Source organism: Tamandua tetradactyla, chromosome 16 (assembly GCF_023851605.1).
Source record: "Tamandua tetradactyla isolate mTamTet1 chromosome 16, mTamTet1.pri, whole genome shotgun sequence".
NCBI lineage: Eukaryota > Metazoa > Chordata > Mammalia > Pilosa > Myrmecophagidae > Tamandua > Tamandua tetradactyla.
This window is the reverse complement of record NC_135342.1, coordinates 65,550,093-65,566,651: the sequence shown is the minus strand read 5'-3', so window position 1 is coordinate 65,566,651 and position 16,559 is coordinate 65,550,093. Positions and strand designations below refer to the sequence as shown.

General features: G+C 43.2%; 1 protein-coding gene and 1 long non-coding RNA gene across 10 annotated transcripts in view; one reads left to right on the top strand and one right to left on the bottom strand.

The window, feature by feature from the left end:
• LOC143659683 (uncharacterized) overlaps window positions 1–10,953 on the top strand; it is a 271,825-nt gene extending 260,872 nt beyond the window's left edge. Inside the window, exon 4 of the long non-coding RNA XR_013163649.1 lies at window positions 10,845–10,953. This is a non-coding gene — a long non-coding RNA (uncharacterized LOC143659683). The remainder of the gene's footprint in view (window positions 1–10,844) is intronic.
• Window positions 1–16,559, bottom strand: part of ZFHX3 (zinc finger homeobox 3) — a 1,060,470-nt gene that overhangs the window by 28,594 nt on the left and 1,015,317 nt on the right. For 8 of the 9 annotated variants that reach the window (XR_013163640.1, XM_077132887.1, XM_077132886.1 and 5 more), the window contains one exon: window positions 13,142–13,249. Coding sequence is in view for 8 of the 9 variants with exons in the window: in XM_077132887.1 (XP_076989002.1) it covers window positions 13,142–13,249 (108 nt within the window). In the remaining variant the exon portion in view is untranslated. The remainder of the gene's footprint in view (window positions 1–13,141; window positions 13,250–16,559) is intronic. The other variant, XM_077132891.1, reaches the window with a different exon arrangement.

Genomic DNA, 16,559 nt, shown 5'->3' with positions numbered 1-16,559 from the left:
CATCCTTCTAGGTTTTGGTATGAGTTTGACTTGGCATTTCATTCTCATAATACCCCATTTACCTGGCTTTATGGAATATATAATCTATAGTACCATGCACGCACTTGATTTCTTGCAACATTTTTATCCCCTTTGCGTGCCAGGAGCCCAGCATGTTGCCTTTGGAAGATTTGTTGAGATTTAACACATCTTTTTGTATGACACAGCTGCCAAAATGAGAAATATTGCTTTAACCAGCAAAGTAAAAAATACCACCTGATGTTTTATGCATACAGTATGGATCCAAATATAAATTGTGTCATGGACAGTTGAATTTAAATGCTAAACCATTTCGTTATAATATTGAAAATAATATGACAGACTTAGAAAATGGGAAAATAGTCCATGATGCTATCACCTTAATACAACAATACACTTTTTCTAGTCTTTTTTCTAATATTTATTTTTCACAAAGCTGTACTATGGTAAAATATACTTTTATTTTCTTCTATTTTCCATTCTCAAAAAATTTTCTTTATTTCTTCATAGCTGTCATTTTTAATGTCTTCTGATTTGCAATAGACTGGCTGTACCATCATTTACTTAATCATGCGCTGACATAAGATATCTAGATTGTTTCCAACTCATTTTGTCATTATTGTAAAATCCACCACAGGCAGTAACCCTTCAAGCTGTCTGTGTAAACCAAAGTTTCTAGGTTCCAATTGCTTACACTATGGCTCGTCTGGGGCTCATCTGTTTCCGTTTCACTAATGTGAAGTCATAGTGGGCCTAGAGTAGATTCTAGGCAAAACAATTCCATTTCAAAAGGAAACATAGTAGTCAATGCATGGCTTCATTAGGAAAAGAAAGCATCTATGCATTGCGACATCAATTCTCAGACATCCTGTTTTCGTCACATTTTTTGAGAACTATTTAACTTCTAAAAATAATTATTTTTAAGTTACCCCTCTCCTCCACACTACTTAGGAGGGAAGAGTGCTAATCTGAAATTCATGCAAAATTTCGTTTACAATTTTTAAGAAATGGTTTTATTATTTCAAGCACATAGAATAATTAAAATAAGGCTAGCAAAGCTTTACGTAAGTGTCTCACTTCAATGACTGAAAAAGAATAGTATAATTTAGGGGGCTCATAAAGTAACCAAGTATGGTAGAAATACATCGACATTAGTAGTACCCTTAGGACTCTCCTTGACAAAAACTGTTCTTCCTAGTATGAATTCTCACCCAATCCCAGCCCATGCTAACAAATTCCAAATCCAAATCACTGAACTTTAGGGCACAGAAAACTTAAGATTTATACTTGTGATATCAAGGTGCCAGTGGGTTGCATGCCCACACATGCCTCATTTCTCATCTAGTGATTTGGTTTGTACAACTCTAAAGCCAGGTTAGGAATGGAATTGCTATCTCAATGAAAAAGAAACCTGAAGAAAAATCCAAAATGAAATAGAATGGAACCTTAAGGTACTCAGTCTTCAGACCCCTTTAACCATTAGCCAAGACCTCTACTTTCCCTCCAAGAAAACCAGAGTACTGTTAGAATTAGTTTCTGTGTTTCATGATCAAAATTCATTTTCTCATCCCTCAACACACCAATGGGGCTCTTGGCATTGCAGACATTCTGTGCTGCAGGCCAGTGTCCTTCTGGCCACATATCCCATTTTGGGGAGATCATGGACTGGCCTTGAGCTATTTCAACATTGCTGGGAAGTTAATTTCTGCATTTCTTCTCTTCATGATGGAGCAGAATTTGAAGGTGGTCTTCACCAAAGCACTGATCCTCTTCCTTGTGGAGGCCCTGATGTGAGCCCAGAGAGGGCCTGGATGAAGCTGACATCTGATCCTTGTGGAGAGGCCAAAGGCAGTCACCACCCCCACTTTTCAACCATCCCACTCTTAGCTAAAGTACCACTGACAGCCCCTCCATCTAAACTTCTATCTCCCAAACCAGCAACATAATGGAGGAGCCAATTAAATGATTATTAATTCATGCTACTTTCCGTAAGCCAGATGTTCGCATTGCTTTGCATTCCGTAAACCAGCTTGCCACCGGCCCCAGAAATTTACAGCAATCTTTTATCTATTTCCATTGAATGGGGGGGGGGGGCATTCACAGAATTCCATGCTCCATGTTCAAGTTGGGAAACCACCCCAGTACTCTAGACACAGAAACTTCACCAGATCTTAAAATAGTCATTCAGCTTATAACTATAATTGAAAGAAAGGTGCAGTGTACTCTTTCTGTAGCCCTTCTCCCTCAGCTTCTCATAGACCTCATCCTTCCTCTGCACAGCAGGAATGCAATGCTTCCAGAAGGTAATCTGTGCTTTTGGACTTTGCAGTTTTCACACTGTTGTTGAAAGTGGGGCTATACTTGGCATTTGCTTACAGTTCCATCCCCAGAGGATAGGCTGGGCTTTCTTAAATCTCCAGTGGAGCTACTACAGTTGAAAAATGGACAGAAATCTGGCTAAATTCTCTTCCTCTGCTAATACAAAGAACAACAGTCCCTTTAAATTGTCTGCTTTGCTGCCAACTTGGTCTTTAAACATGCATGGCCTCATTCTGCCTTCCAACCAAGCACTTATATTATGTTTCAAAGAGGAATCAAGGAACTTGTATGAACCAGAGACATGCGTGTGAAAAACACTCAGTGCAGGCTGGTCTTCATGCCATGGACAAAAATAAGCTGGGGGCTTTACCCTTCCTTGCCCAACTGTGCAGAATCTCCTAAAAAGTCCAACCCAGGGAGGTTAAGAAACTTCTAACCAAAACACAGTTTCTTTCTCAGTAACTGCAGATTGTATTAGGTCCTGTACATCTCTAGAAAGCAAGTAAGGGAAACAAAATTCCCTATTCAAAATGTAGACTACTACTACATAATGCGTAGAGTAAAACTTACAGGTCTCATCAATTTATCAGACATGTCTTTGTTTCTAAAAGGGATTTCAAAGAAATTTTGAGTTGTACTACAGATGGGTATAACTGGTACTCAGGGAAAGGGTAATTATTTTTCTCCTCCAACTCAAATGTGAACTAGATAGGCCAGTACTTTGAAATTCCTGAAGCTCTTAGGTATATATTTTTTATTTTATTATTTGGAAATATTTATCAGTTCACAGAAGTTGCAAGAGTAGTACAGAGAGACTAGTGTACCAGGTATCATTTTTCACCCAGTATTTAGGTAAGGATTTCCAGGTCTTTAATCATTCCCCATTGTGACCCTGTCTCTCTGACCCCCACCACAAACCTTGGTGTCCAGGATCACATCTGCCAAGACTGAGGGCCTGCTGCTCTTCTAGGCACCCAATAAAACATCACCAGCCTTTTAGGAAACCTTGGTACTTCTCTTGCCCTGCAGATGCTCAGGTCTTGCCATCTGATTAAAGGAAAAGTAGGTCTCAAAACCTCATGTATGTAACTGAGATCACTCTCAAACTCCAGTGGGCCTCAGAATCCCCTGGAAGATTTGTTAACCACAAATTCAGAGTTTCTGAATCAGGAGGTCTGATTCAGAGACTTTGCATTTCCGGTTAATTCTCAGGTGATGCTTCTCAGGGACCAAACTTCAAGAACCACTGTCAGAGGCAAAACTTTCTGTAATTGGTAGGAGCCATATCACTTTGTGGTTTGGCGAGAAATAATTGCGAGGACCTGGCAAGCATGGGTGTATCTGCCAGTCTACTTTCAAATGACTCCACTGAGATGACACTCTCATCCTCTAAACTTGTGTTATGAAAGCCCGGCCTGGTCTCAAAGCTAGATTTTTCTTTCCCCTCAGGCCCAAGATGAAACACTAAATATGGCTGTTCCTCAGGGAACCTGCCTCCTCTAAAACAAATGAGGGCACTTTTTCAAAGCCAGAAATTCAGAAGAAATAACATCCTCATGTTCTGTTACTAGAGTAATCTAGAATAATGACAGACTGCCTTGCTCTTGGAAGTCCTGAGAACACCTGAGAGAAAGGACATATGCCGGTAGGTTCTGACTACCTTGCAGAAGGAGAAAGCTTCTTTTTAGTGTTAACTCTCTGGCCTTGGCACCCACAGGCCACACTATCCCAAGATCCTTTTGCTTCCACCCTAGGAAAGATGCACAGATCTATGCTAGCACAGAAATGTGCACAAGTCAGTAATCCAGTGAGGGGCCAGGCAACACACTGCGGGCCTCTGCTTTCCTGTGGAGCATCCCTGTGTTGGACTCTGGCAGCCTCAAGGGGCAATCGTGGGCCCATGCTGACTGAGCTGTACTGATGACTGCTCGACTTCTTTGGGAAAGAAAACAGCAATGCCCCACATCACAGACATCAATCTGTTGCACTAATTCCTTGTTGAAATATGCATAAGGCTGCTTAACTACATGGATCCGAGCTCCCAAAGGCCATTCCACAATTCATTTTTAAGACACCTTGCTCCCCCTGTGTCAGGTTTGTGAGCCACCAGCTGCCACCTCATTTAGACCAACACCAGCTGTGGGTCTGTTTAATAACTTCTAGCCATTGGGCTGCCACCACAAGCCTGGTTTGTGCCAGGACCAAAGGGGAACTCTGCTTTTAAGGAATCAAGTTAGCCTGCTTGCCTTTGGTCTCTTGTCAGTTGCTCTACAGTATGCTGTCTTCCCCTGGCAAGATGCCCAAGCTGTGCACAGCTTTGGCCATAGCATCCAAGAGGCTGAGTGCTCTCAGCCAGGGCACTGGGGTTAGCACTCATCTCGCTGCCCTCAGGCTTCATTATAGGACTGGGATAAGCCACAGATTTGGGGAAAGTCAGAGCAGGAAGGAACCTGAGAGACCCTTAAACTGACAGAGGAAGAAATCCCAGAGGTCTGAGACAGCTCAGAACAAAGGGTAGCATGTGTCTCTCTGGGACTAGGCCAAAGTTAATTAACAGAAGCTCCTCCAGCTCCCATTGACTCAAATACTAATTAAGTTAGTTAGGGCCTCTGAACCCCAACTCAGCACGGACCCCCAAAGACTGGAATCTAACATCATCTTCCAGTTTTTTCTCCATTCCAAACCAATCATCCTGAGATACTAACTAAATTTTAAGATCGAAACTAAACTTGTGAAAATAAACATGTGAAATCTGGGTGTCTGCCCAGTACGGTGACAGATACAAAGAGCTGATGAACGTAACTTCTCAGCAACCTTACAAACCAGCTTTCCTCATATCCTCCAAGGGTTTGTTTTGCTAGTCCAGGTTTGGCAGGAGAGTGTGAGAATTTGAGTTCAGGAAAGAAAGACATCGCTCAGGCCCCAGCTATGCTGGAAGATGAGAATGATTCTCAATTTTCCCTTGTGGAAAAAACAGCAAGAATACAAGAAATCTCTCCGCCTGGTATTACATGCAGTACGGTGATACCTCAGACTGAGGACAATGCCACAAGAAATCTATGTATCGATGCTTCTCCCAATCTCCATTTGTTCCCGTGCTTAGCTCTCCCATGGTACCCAAAGGCCTGAGGTAAGTGATCTGTGTGAAAGGGTGGGAAGGTGGCTCTGGGACATCTTTCTCGATTCCTCAGGACTAACAGCTCCACAGACTGACTTCCTTAGGCCAAGTCCCTCATTATTGGCGGTGGTGGCCACACCTCAAATGAGATCCCAGCCCATCGCCCTCAAGTACTTTACTAGACTTTCAGTTTCCTCCTTTGTTGATGGGGACGATAGTCCCTACTCAGAGGGTTTCTGTGTGGCTAGAGGGAGGTAAGACATCTGAAGCTTTGCTAAGGGAGCCCAGCAAATAGTAAGAATCCAAGCATCTGTGGCTATGGGTCTCTTAGAGATACCACTGGGAAGTAACATGGACCCATGTGGGACCACATAACCATAGAATGAAGAGGTCTGATTATGAGGACAAGCAGAGATGCCCTAAATTTGTTTTTTCTGCTTAGTAACATGGAACCACACTACTAACCTGTGGGTTTGATGTCTATGAAGCTGAAGGCAGATTAGCTTAGAAATGGAAATGTTTATGGTCTTGCTATTTTGCCAACTGACTGTCAATGAAACGAACAGGTATTGAACAGCTAGGTGCTGGGGATTTAAAAAATGAATGAATACCACATGCCTCCCTGACCATACGGAGCTGACATTTCTGTCTGATAACTAAAGAATCATAGAACTTTCAAGTCCTTCCCCTCCAATCTTCACAAATAAGAGAAGACTATGCTATGTGCTCTTTAATTTCATAATCTGGAGAATATATCCCAGACCCAGACAGCAGACTGGGGGTGGTCACAACTCTGACACCGAAGTTCCCAATCTATACGTCTTAGTTTTCTTGCCTGCAAAATAAAGATAATGCAAGAAGAATGGGAGAGTCCAGCAAAAGTGCTCTGATGAGAAAGGCAACAGGGTATATTTTTAGCACAAATTTGATTCTAATACCAGAGGTGCTTCCCCATCAGCACAAAAGCTAAAACTGGAAAAAAGCAGGGAAAATTATCATGTCCCCTTTATGAGAATAATGTGTAAACCTGCATAGAATTTCTACAGTGTTGAAAAACTACTTGCTTCTTAACCTACATTTTCACTGCCCTTTATCTATACATTGAGGATAATTTTCATTACACTGTACCATAGTTATGTGATTACATATGACTCTCCTTCTAGAAAGGAGTTCTTCATTTTTTTGAATATCTGCCTTACATACCTTGCACAAAAAGTATTTGCTCAATTAATGTGGTCCCTAGCTGTCTTCTGGCTTACAATATACTTTCTCATGGCCAATTTGAATTCCTATGAATAACTGGAATTCCGATACCCACCACAACCTATATCTATTTTTGCTTCCTAATGGAAAGATAGTTCAAATGGTCTGTTTTCAGTTGTGAAACCAAATTCTGCCTGCAGAAGTTTTAAGCAGCCAAATTACATTGAAAGTGGTCTGGAAAGAAAAGGCAGGGGTGGCGGGCAAGGTGGGAGGGGAATGAATGGACTCTGGAAAAGCTGACATAGCCATACAACTTCCAACCGCTGTGAAAAAGTAAAACCCAAAACAGTTTTGCTAGTAGGACTGTGAATCACAAAGGGGCTGTGAGAACCAGGCTCTCAACATACCCTCATATGCACCCTACTGCAAAGACAAATTCAACTTTGGGTTGAGACAGAAAGATGGAACCAAATGTGAGAAGGACACAGGGGTAGATTAAATGTTTGGAGTGAGGGTAGGGGTGAGGTGGCGCATAGCCTGGCTTCCAGCCAACAAAAGGCTGAGCTACGGAGGGCCATTCGGCATTTGGTAGCACCCATGTGAGTCTCCAAGTACCCTTCCATTGATGTCCTCATCACTCTGGGCTCTGACACCACAATGAGACCAGTCACAGTAACACAGGACCCGTGACAGCATGAGGTGTCCTGGTGCGCCACTGAGGAACCATGGAGAAAGCATCCATGGAGATGTGCTGGGCATTGGCAAAATCATGCAGAAGTCTATCCAGGCCACTGATCCAGGATGTCTCAGTTAGCCACCGATTAGGGAAATCTTTGAAAGTTACCAGCGTTCCTAGTTTAATCATTAATACTGTCCTAGATTCTATACTCCTGTGTGACTGTCCCTCCTCCAATTACATTTTTATGGTGTTCCAGAACTATAAGAAACTATTTCATCCAACCTGCTGTTTTGCAGAGTTGGAAACTGAGGTCTACAGTCACATAACTAATCTTCATGGCAGAACGAAGCCTGTACTAGGGCTTCTGCCTCCTAATACAGCAGCACTTTTCCTAGTGCATAATGCTTCCTCTCAGCATATGCTGTTTTGTCTTTATGAGGTTGATTATTAAAGTATTTTTTTCAGTCCCTTTCAGTCTCTGTCACAGATTTCATTTCAGATGCTAAGTTTCCTATATAGTGGCATCCCTATTTACACGCAGATGTAAAGAACAAGGCAAGGGCTGGTAATAGATTTCCACCAAGATGTGCCTCGCCTGCTTTTTTTCAGTCTCAGTAATTAGAAAAGCAGTGGGTCCGTAGGAATTATTCATACGCAGCAAGAGCCATACACTATATACATTTATGTTAAACATGTCAAATCCGATTGAAATCATGCCTGCCGGCACCATATTCCCTAAACACACTCTCCCTAACAATCGCCCAGACCTTGCCAGCCCATTAATACCTCCTTTAATAGCAATCTTCCATAGATTCAAATCAGGGACGCTCCACTGCACTAATTGCTCTGTGTTAGGTGAGCATCATGGATTTCAAAAAATTAATAAAATAAAATCCCTTCAGGCCATTCCTCTAGAAAAAGCACTCAGACCACAGTTGTAACCCAAAATTTTACAAAACTATAAACATGAACATCAGTTAGGAATTTCTGAAGCCTTACCCTGGTGTCATTTAAATTGGCCTATTTCCCCATGTTCTTTTTCAAAAACAGCTTCAATACACTCTGATCATCTCGTCTCAAATTAACTTAACTAGACCTAGCTTAGTGCTCCGTGGCTGGAAACCAGGCTTTAAATAGCCATCTTGCTATGATTCTTTTTCCAAAAGTTTGTCTGCCCCTAATTATTGATGATAAAGTATCACATTAATTATATATCAATTTATAGCAATTAATGATTGATTGGATAATGCCACATTAGTCATTGCTCAGTTGCTGTCACTGGGGTTTCTTTGGTCTAGAACACATAGATCTAAATTCTCTCTAGAGAAGGAAACAAGGAGTCTTTCACATTTCAAAAGACGAAATCACAAAGTTGGACAGTGGAAATGGCTGTGCATTAGCAAACAGACATGACTGCAAAGGACATTCCTGGTCCCTCTGTCAGCTCACAGCAGTGCCTCAATGCTTGCCTTGGGTAGATGTGACTGCTCAGCGTTTACCAAGAGCTTGCACTCGCCACCATGGAGCCCTCAAAGGATGGCTGGGGTTGGTGGGTGTTGCTGGTCCATGTTTTACAGATGAGGCACCTGAAGCTCTGAGAGGCCAAGGCCCCTCTGCCAAGGTCATTTGGAATGCTTCGGGACTCCAAGTCCAGAGAGTTCTTAACACTTCACCACTCTGCCTATGGACTGTGCATGATGCTGGCTTATCACCAAGTATAATCATGGCTGACAAACCCACTGCTTTTGAAAATATGGGTGGCTGTCCTATCACCAGTAACACTGTACAACTCTAGGTGCATGCTAGTACTCATCCTTACAATGGGGGTTAATGGATCAGACATGGAAACTGAAAAACTCCATCCTTGAAGAGGTGATAGCACATACCATATAAGATATGCCATAAGTCAAAGCAAGCGGCAGAGCCAGTATGGAAATGCAAAGTTATCTATGTGCCTTTTGACAAGCTGCTTGTGCTCTCCAGTGCTCAGTTTCCTTATCTGCAAAATATATGGTGGTTGTGCTTAGTGTACCTGTTTCACAGGGCAGGGATAAGAATCAAATGTGATAATGTATATAATCAGTGCTTCCCAACTCCTTTCGCTATCAGGGAACACACAGAAAATGATGACAAAGTGGCATAAACCGATGAAGCTGCGACTGACTCTGACTTCAAATGCCCCCAGCCCCACGTAACCAACCCAAAATCTGTGGGGATTAGTCCCTGTGTACGTATAAGCCATTCATGGTATGCCAGCCAGGAAGGATAGATGTGAAACACTTAGTATGGTGCCTGGCACAAGGGTAATAAGGCTTAATGTGGCCTTTCTAATAACAGGATACTTTCTTACAGTGTTGGTTCTATTTTTTTTTGAGTGTCTACAGCTGCAGTATCCAATAAGGTAGAAACTAGCCATATGTGGCTAATTAAATTTAAATTCATTAAAATTAAATAAAATGAAAAATTCAGTTTGTTTTTACTAGCCACATTTCAAGCACTCAATAGCCATATGAGGCTAGAGACTACTGTACTGGACAGCATGGATGCAGAATTCTACCAGCACCCAAAATTCCAGGGGCTAGCACTGTTCTCCAGTAATATTGTACTTATGATGATGGACATCCCTGAAATCCCTGGCAGAGTGCTACATTCCCCAAAGGAAAGGCCTATAATCTCACTGAGCTTGTGATCTGCTTAAGTCTGCCCAGTGCCCTGAGTGTGGTAGTGACTCAGCCAGTGACTGTGAAATCGGTGCTGCTGTGATTCACATCACTAGCAGGTCTTGCTGCCACCCCAAGGTAAAATAAAAGAAGCCCAAAGAGGGTTACCAACAAACACCAAAAGAGGAAATCAGAGGTCCCTCTCCCACGTAAAATTAAATAAGTAAAAATGTTTAGGAAAGATTATCCATTCTTGCCCAATCCCAAACTACATAATCAATAGCTGAGAAAATGCCAATTATCCAGGCCCGTTTGAAATATTATTAATCTGCTTCATGAGCAGCCACTAATCAACAGTGCAAATTATAAAATCACTATTTACTTATTTTCTGAGAGGAAGCACTCCCCATCACATTGAATCAGACAGGAACAGCTCAATTTAGGGAGCAAATGGAACAAACACAGATATTTTTATAAAATACTAAAGATCCACAAGAAAACTCCGAAGAGGTTACCGGCACCTATATCGATTCCAAGATCATATCAACCCAAGTACCTTAAAAAAGCCCATCATTACACTCTCAGACAATATAAGTGAAATTATGCTTCAGGCCCAAAGAGGATCTTTTGCAGGAGCCAGGAAAGAATTTTCCCTTCTCTTCACTCGTGTACAACTGGCAAGGTGTACCTGAGTTACTCATTTTCCTCTCCCTCCTCTTCCACCCTCCCCCCACCTCCATCTTCTGGAGATAAAGATTATGGTCTGTTGCTTGAATGAATGAATGAATGAAAAAGTACAGCTTTATTAAGAAAATTCATCTTCTGACGCTCATTTTAAATTTTTCAGCTTATATCTCTTGACAGCCTAGAATGTGCGTCTAGCACTATGAAGAAACGCTCCTGCTGAATTATAAACTGACTGGGATTTCACCGAACTGCTCTCAACAAAGCCTGCCCTAAACTGGATGTCAAGATTAGGAAAAGTACAGATAAAGTACCCAGCCCAGGGCCTGACCTACAGTAAGAGTTTTAAAAATGGTGGCTACTTTTCATTTTGCTTTCACAGTACTCTTAGCACACAGAATGCAAAAACATATGTACCCAATGCCACCGGCACGATCCCACCAAATCCTTCCCCCTCATCTCTGTAAAATTCCCAGGAACCATATGCTGCCTGGCAACAATTTTACATCCAAATGGAAGGCCCCAAAGAGAACCCTTCTATTAGTCTTCCTCATCCTCTTTAACTAAATGACTTTTTTAAAAGCCTACTTACATGGAGCATATATGCCAGGAGTTGTTGCAAATCTCCCACATTCAAATAATTTCTCATAACAATCCTATGGAAAGTAGGTACTGGGCATCTCACACACAGAGACTAAGGCACAGAAAGGTTAAGGTAACTTGAACAAGGTAACACAGCTGGTAATTGACAGAGCCAAGATTTGAAACCAGGCACCCAAATCCTGAAAACAAAAGACAGATGGCCCAAAGGTCATCCAGACTTCAAACTGTGCTTGCTGAAATCTCTTCTCCAGCTTGCCTCCCCGGGACAGGTATGTTTGATTAGGTCTCTCTGCTCTGTTTAAGCCTCACCTTACTATCACTACACACACACAACTGGGATACTGGCTCATGCAAAGTAACAAGGGAGGATCCTCCACCTCCACCCCATGAAGAGACTTTGGGCATAAATGTCCACCCCCAGCTCCTTGGTCTTGCCTTAAAAATTCTCCTAGGAGGCTCTACCCTACACCTCAGTGCTATCTCATGTACAGGCAGCCCCTGGACACCACAGAGCCCAGTTCTGGGGGTGATACTAAGTGGCAGAGGTGGGAAAATCGGTGTGGTGTGTCCATCCACATATCCGGGAGAACTTCCCCGTCTCATTCTCCCAGGAAACGCTGAACAAAGGAGCACTGCCTACTCTGCGCTATAGCCTTCCGATATTCGGAAGCAGTTACACTGCTTCTCTAGTTTCTTTTTTCTAGGCTAAATAGCTCCAATTTCTCTAGCCTCTTCTCAGAGATGGCATTTCTCAGCCTTCAGTCATTTTCATTGCTGTCCTCTGGCCTGTCTCCAAGATTCTGTGTCTGGTTTAAATAGTGAAGGCCAATAGTGGGCATGATTTAAGAAGAGTCTTGCCTGAAAATGTAACAAAAGCCCAACCAACACAGACCCCAGAAGGTAAATACTGTTTTTTTAGAGCCAAGTATTACTATATTAATGATGAAGTAGCAAGAATAAGGTTGACCAAATAAAATAATTTTCATTGCTTGATAGGTCACTTTCTCTTATTACTGTGGTGGTGTCTGGGAGACTTATCTGTCCCAGTAAGTCTCCACAGAAACTGTTTTGTTCCTCCTCAAAAACAAAAACAAAAAAACAAAACTAAGCTTTTCTTCTCAGTCTCAGCTCCTTTTTCCGTCAATATGGAAATACTATCATTTTAAGAGATGGCCGCTCCCCTTCTCCCAACACCAGCTTTTCCAGAAATAGCACTTCCTTTTTTGGCTTAACTTCTTCTCCTTTTGGTAAGACATCTTCTTGACTGGCTGCACTGCCTGTCTCCCCTCTGGGTAGATGGGAGGGGACTCTTCCTGGGTTGGGGGGAATAGGGCTTGGGGACCTGCGGGGCCCACTGGTGTGGGGTAGCCCACCAGGCAGGACAAGGGCCTCCCTTCATTGCTGACTCCCTTAGAAAATCTTGAGGCTGAATCAGGGAGCAACCCCAAACAAGTTCCACATGCCTCTGCTGGGCTTAGGAGTACGTGGGGCAGGGGACTGACCTTCCACAGAGAAAGGAGAACACACAGGGCAAAGTGATGACCCTGAGGAGCGGCTAAAGAAAAGTGACACTGAGAACAGGGAAGCTCCTAGCATGGAGGCAGACATGGGGATGCTCAATAAACTAGACGGCTTTTGGGCCACTTAAAAACTAAAAGTTCTAATAGAAGGAGAATGAAGGAAGGTGACCACTCAAAAAGACAAAACAAAAATCTCTCTCCCAGCCACACTGGGCCAACACAGTTTTTCTGGGCAGATGAAGGCTCCATCTGCTCCTCGCCTGGGAGCCTCATTCCCACCAGGAGGGAAATGCGGGGAGACGTGAGGGAGTGGGGGGGCCGGCACCCACAGTGCTACCTGTCCACTTGCTCTGGTCTTTTTCACCGCCACTTTCTTGATCCTTAGCGAGCTCCTCTGGATCAACAGCTGTTTCACTGGGTCCTTCAACATCTTCAATGGCTTCTTCTGAAACAGAAGAAACACAAAAATGTGAAGGATTAGGAAGAAATGAAGGAATCTAGGCTCCTACTCCAAAGAATCCCTAACCACGGAACACAACTGCTGTTGGCTCTGCCTCTCTTCTCTTCCCAGAGGCCTTGTAAAGGCTGCTTGCACTGAAGATACACTAAGCTCTGGGTGAGCAGTGAGAGCTTTCTCTCCCCACTAGCTGATAGGAGGTCGTGACTCGCTCTAGGGGTTGGACCATTAAGTACTCTGGGTGGGCACTGAATGCATAACAAGTTTTTCCGGCTGAAAAACCAATCCTGTGGAAATAATAACACTATCCGATTTCCTGACGCTACATGCAAGTCTTTTACATTTGAAAATACAGAAAAGTAGCCGCATGTTTCCTTGTCATACTCCAACCCCAAAGCACTCTGGCATCGAACAAGACTCAGTTATAAAATGACTCCTCCTAGGCCTCTCGGTGCGTATGCCCACGCCAGACCAGACCACGGTGGGAGCTTTTTTGCCATCATTCATATTCCAAAGAGCAAAAACACCAGCGATACAATTCCATCAATGCAAAGAGTTTTAGAAACCAAACAGCATCACGTGAGCATGCCAGGATGTCAGTGGTATGAGACTAGATTTGTAGAGAAAGGGACAACAATTTGTAAAAGAATCATATGCTCTCCTTGTGATATCATTCCACTTTTTACTCACTACTGGCTTAAAACTAACAGAAGAAATGTCTCTCCAGCTCAGTATACAGTGCTGTAGCAAAGGCAGGAGAATGGCCATTTCTAACACTAGGTTAATCATGAAGTGAAATGCTGCTTGCCCAAATGGGTAAGAAGAAGGGAAGGTACTCCAGATGCTGAGAGAAATAAGATGTTTTCTCTTGTTCTCCCATCCCTTTGGAACACTATCCAAAGCATGCATTCAGCGAGTTAAAGGAGTGAAGCAGGCAAACCCAAGTGGATTGATGATATTATTAGGAGACTTTGAAGAACACACCTTCCCAGGTGCAAAGGCATATGAGCTGGGATGCCTACATCCGACACCCAACCAACCCTGGACTCAGGACTGTGTGCAACACCACTACAGGCCTGTTCAACCTTAACTCTACTTTTCAATGACTTCATGGAGCAATGCTTTCCAACCCTCCAGAAAATAGCTCTAAATTTCATCTCACAAAGGAATTAAAAAGAGAACAAAGTAAACTGATCCATAAAGAGAGCACTTATATTCTAGGAAGAAAGTTTCTCTTTCAAATAAGAGAGAAAATCTGACTCAAATAAGAGTCATATTTTCTTATTTGTTCCCAAAAGGCATGGACAGAAAACTGAACTAGGGGTCACAAAATATTCTTTCTTCATCACCATCAATAGGGGGGTTATGAGGAAATCACAGGAACACAGATGAAATAAGATATGGTTTATTTTCATCTCCAACTACATTTCTACTTTTATCTCCAAGTTCTACATCTCATTTTTGTCTTATTGCATAGTAAAGTTAACACCAAATCTTCTCATCTACCCCCCTGCCCCTAAAACAAAGAAAAATCAGGCTACCCTGTTTTGAAGTCAGGTATGCAGCCCCAAAATCACACTACACATATTTAATAGAGAAAAATTATGGTAGTAGAAAATAACAACTTACACAATATGATACATATGCCACCTTAATTATGTCCAGGCAGGATGTTCCATGCACATATTTAGGCTTTTTGAAATTGTTCAAAACTGTAATTCATCTTTGCGTGGCAATACCGGTTTTCAATCAGTCTTAAAATATACTCATTTGCCCCAACATATGCTGCATACAAAATGTCTGTTGTATTGATACGTTAATCAAGTTTGATTATGCAAAGAAATAGCTGAAGGGCCCCTCCTCTCCCGAACACACATGCTTTGTCACCTGGGATGGAGGCGGTCTGGCCTACACAATAGAGGGCACCCTCATGCAGTGAGGAAGTGCCTGGAGATGTCACTCTGCAGAGGAGGGAAGGAACTTACCCGCAGGGAGGCCAGGGCCACTCTCCTGTGTGTTCTGTGGCTCACAGCCATCCTAGCAGAGAGTTAAAAGGCCATGGTCATTCTGGCACTGACCCCAGTTCTTTGAGCTTCTCCAAACAAATCTATTCCGAAGACCAATGCAGTAGAGAATAAGCACATCATATCTATCATGGGTAAGGAGATGACACATGCTGTGTGATTACTCCTGGGGCCCTCATTCCATGAACCTTCTTCCCTCGCTGCCCCACACAAGCAGAAACGTGAGGGCCGCCTAGTTCCAATGACAGGCTGGACAGAAGACCTCATTTGGTTTCTCTGTTTTGTTTGTTTTTCTCCTTTTCTTTAAAAGATTTCAAATCATCTTCTTTGTGAGTCCTTAAAGTTATCATTTGTGACACAACCAGTAATGGCTGTCCTACACCTGGTGGAAGAAGAAATGATTAAGAAACCCTTGGACAAGCCGGCTTCCTTTACAAGCCCCATCAGGCCTCACCCCCAGCTAAAAAACCAGTCCTTTTCTGCCCAGCAGCGCGTCCCTGCAGTTCCTCCTCAGACCTACAGGTGTCGCCCTCCGCATGGCGAGGCCCGGGAAGGGCAGCTGGCTGCAGGAGGCAGACACCAGTCTGGGCTGCCTAACCTGAGCATGTGGAAATAATATACGTCTTCATGTGAACTGTCTGGTTCTGGGGAAATAAAATAGGACATTCATAAGCAGTTATACCATCTGTCTTTATACCATCATCATCAACAACAAGAGGAAAAATAGCTCTTTAAAATGGATGAAAGCCCAGCCTGACAGTAACCAGAAAACTGCGAGTTATGAATACCAATAGCGGTAGAGAAATGATTTAAAAACAGGGATGCAAACTGCATATTCGTCTGGGCATCTCGGGCCCGAGGTTTGGCAGAAAGGGTGTGTTTTATTGGCCCTGGAAGCAATAAGCACCAAGGCCCAGGCCTCAGGGCACCCAGGGGAAGGACTTGGTCTCTCTCCCCCGAAAGGTGGGGGAACCAGGACTGTAGGAACAGTGACATCCAGCTCTAAAAGGAGAGGGCAGAGTCCACACGCTGAGCTACCAGGACTGGTTATCTAGCCGCTGTTCCCTTTAGGAATGCGTATTTGATACCCACATACTGATAGAGCACGGAGCGGATGGGAGTCTTTCACAGATCACAGATTGCATTTTCCCCCATGAAGTCAGTGGCAGCTGGCCGAGGTCGTTACAGAAGCCGCAGATTTCTCTTCCTGTAATATCAGCTACCGGCAGATGGCGGGAGCAAGTGAAGACTCGATGGACCAACGATCCGGTTTT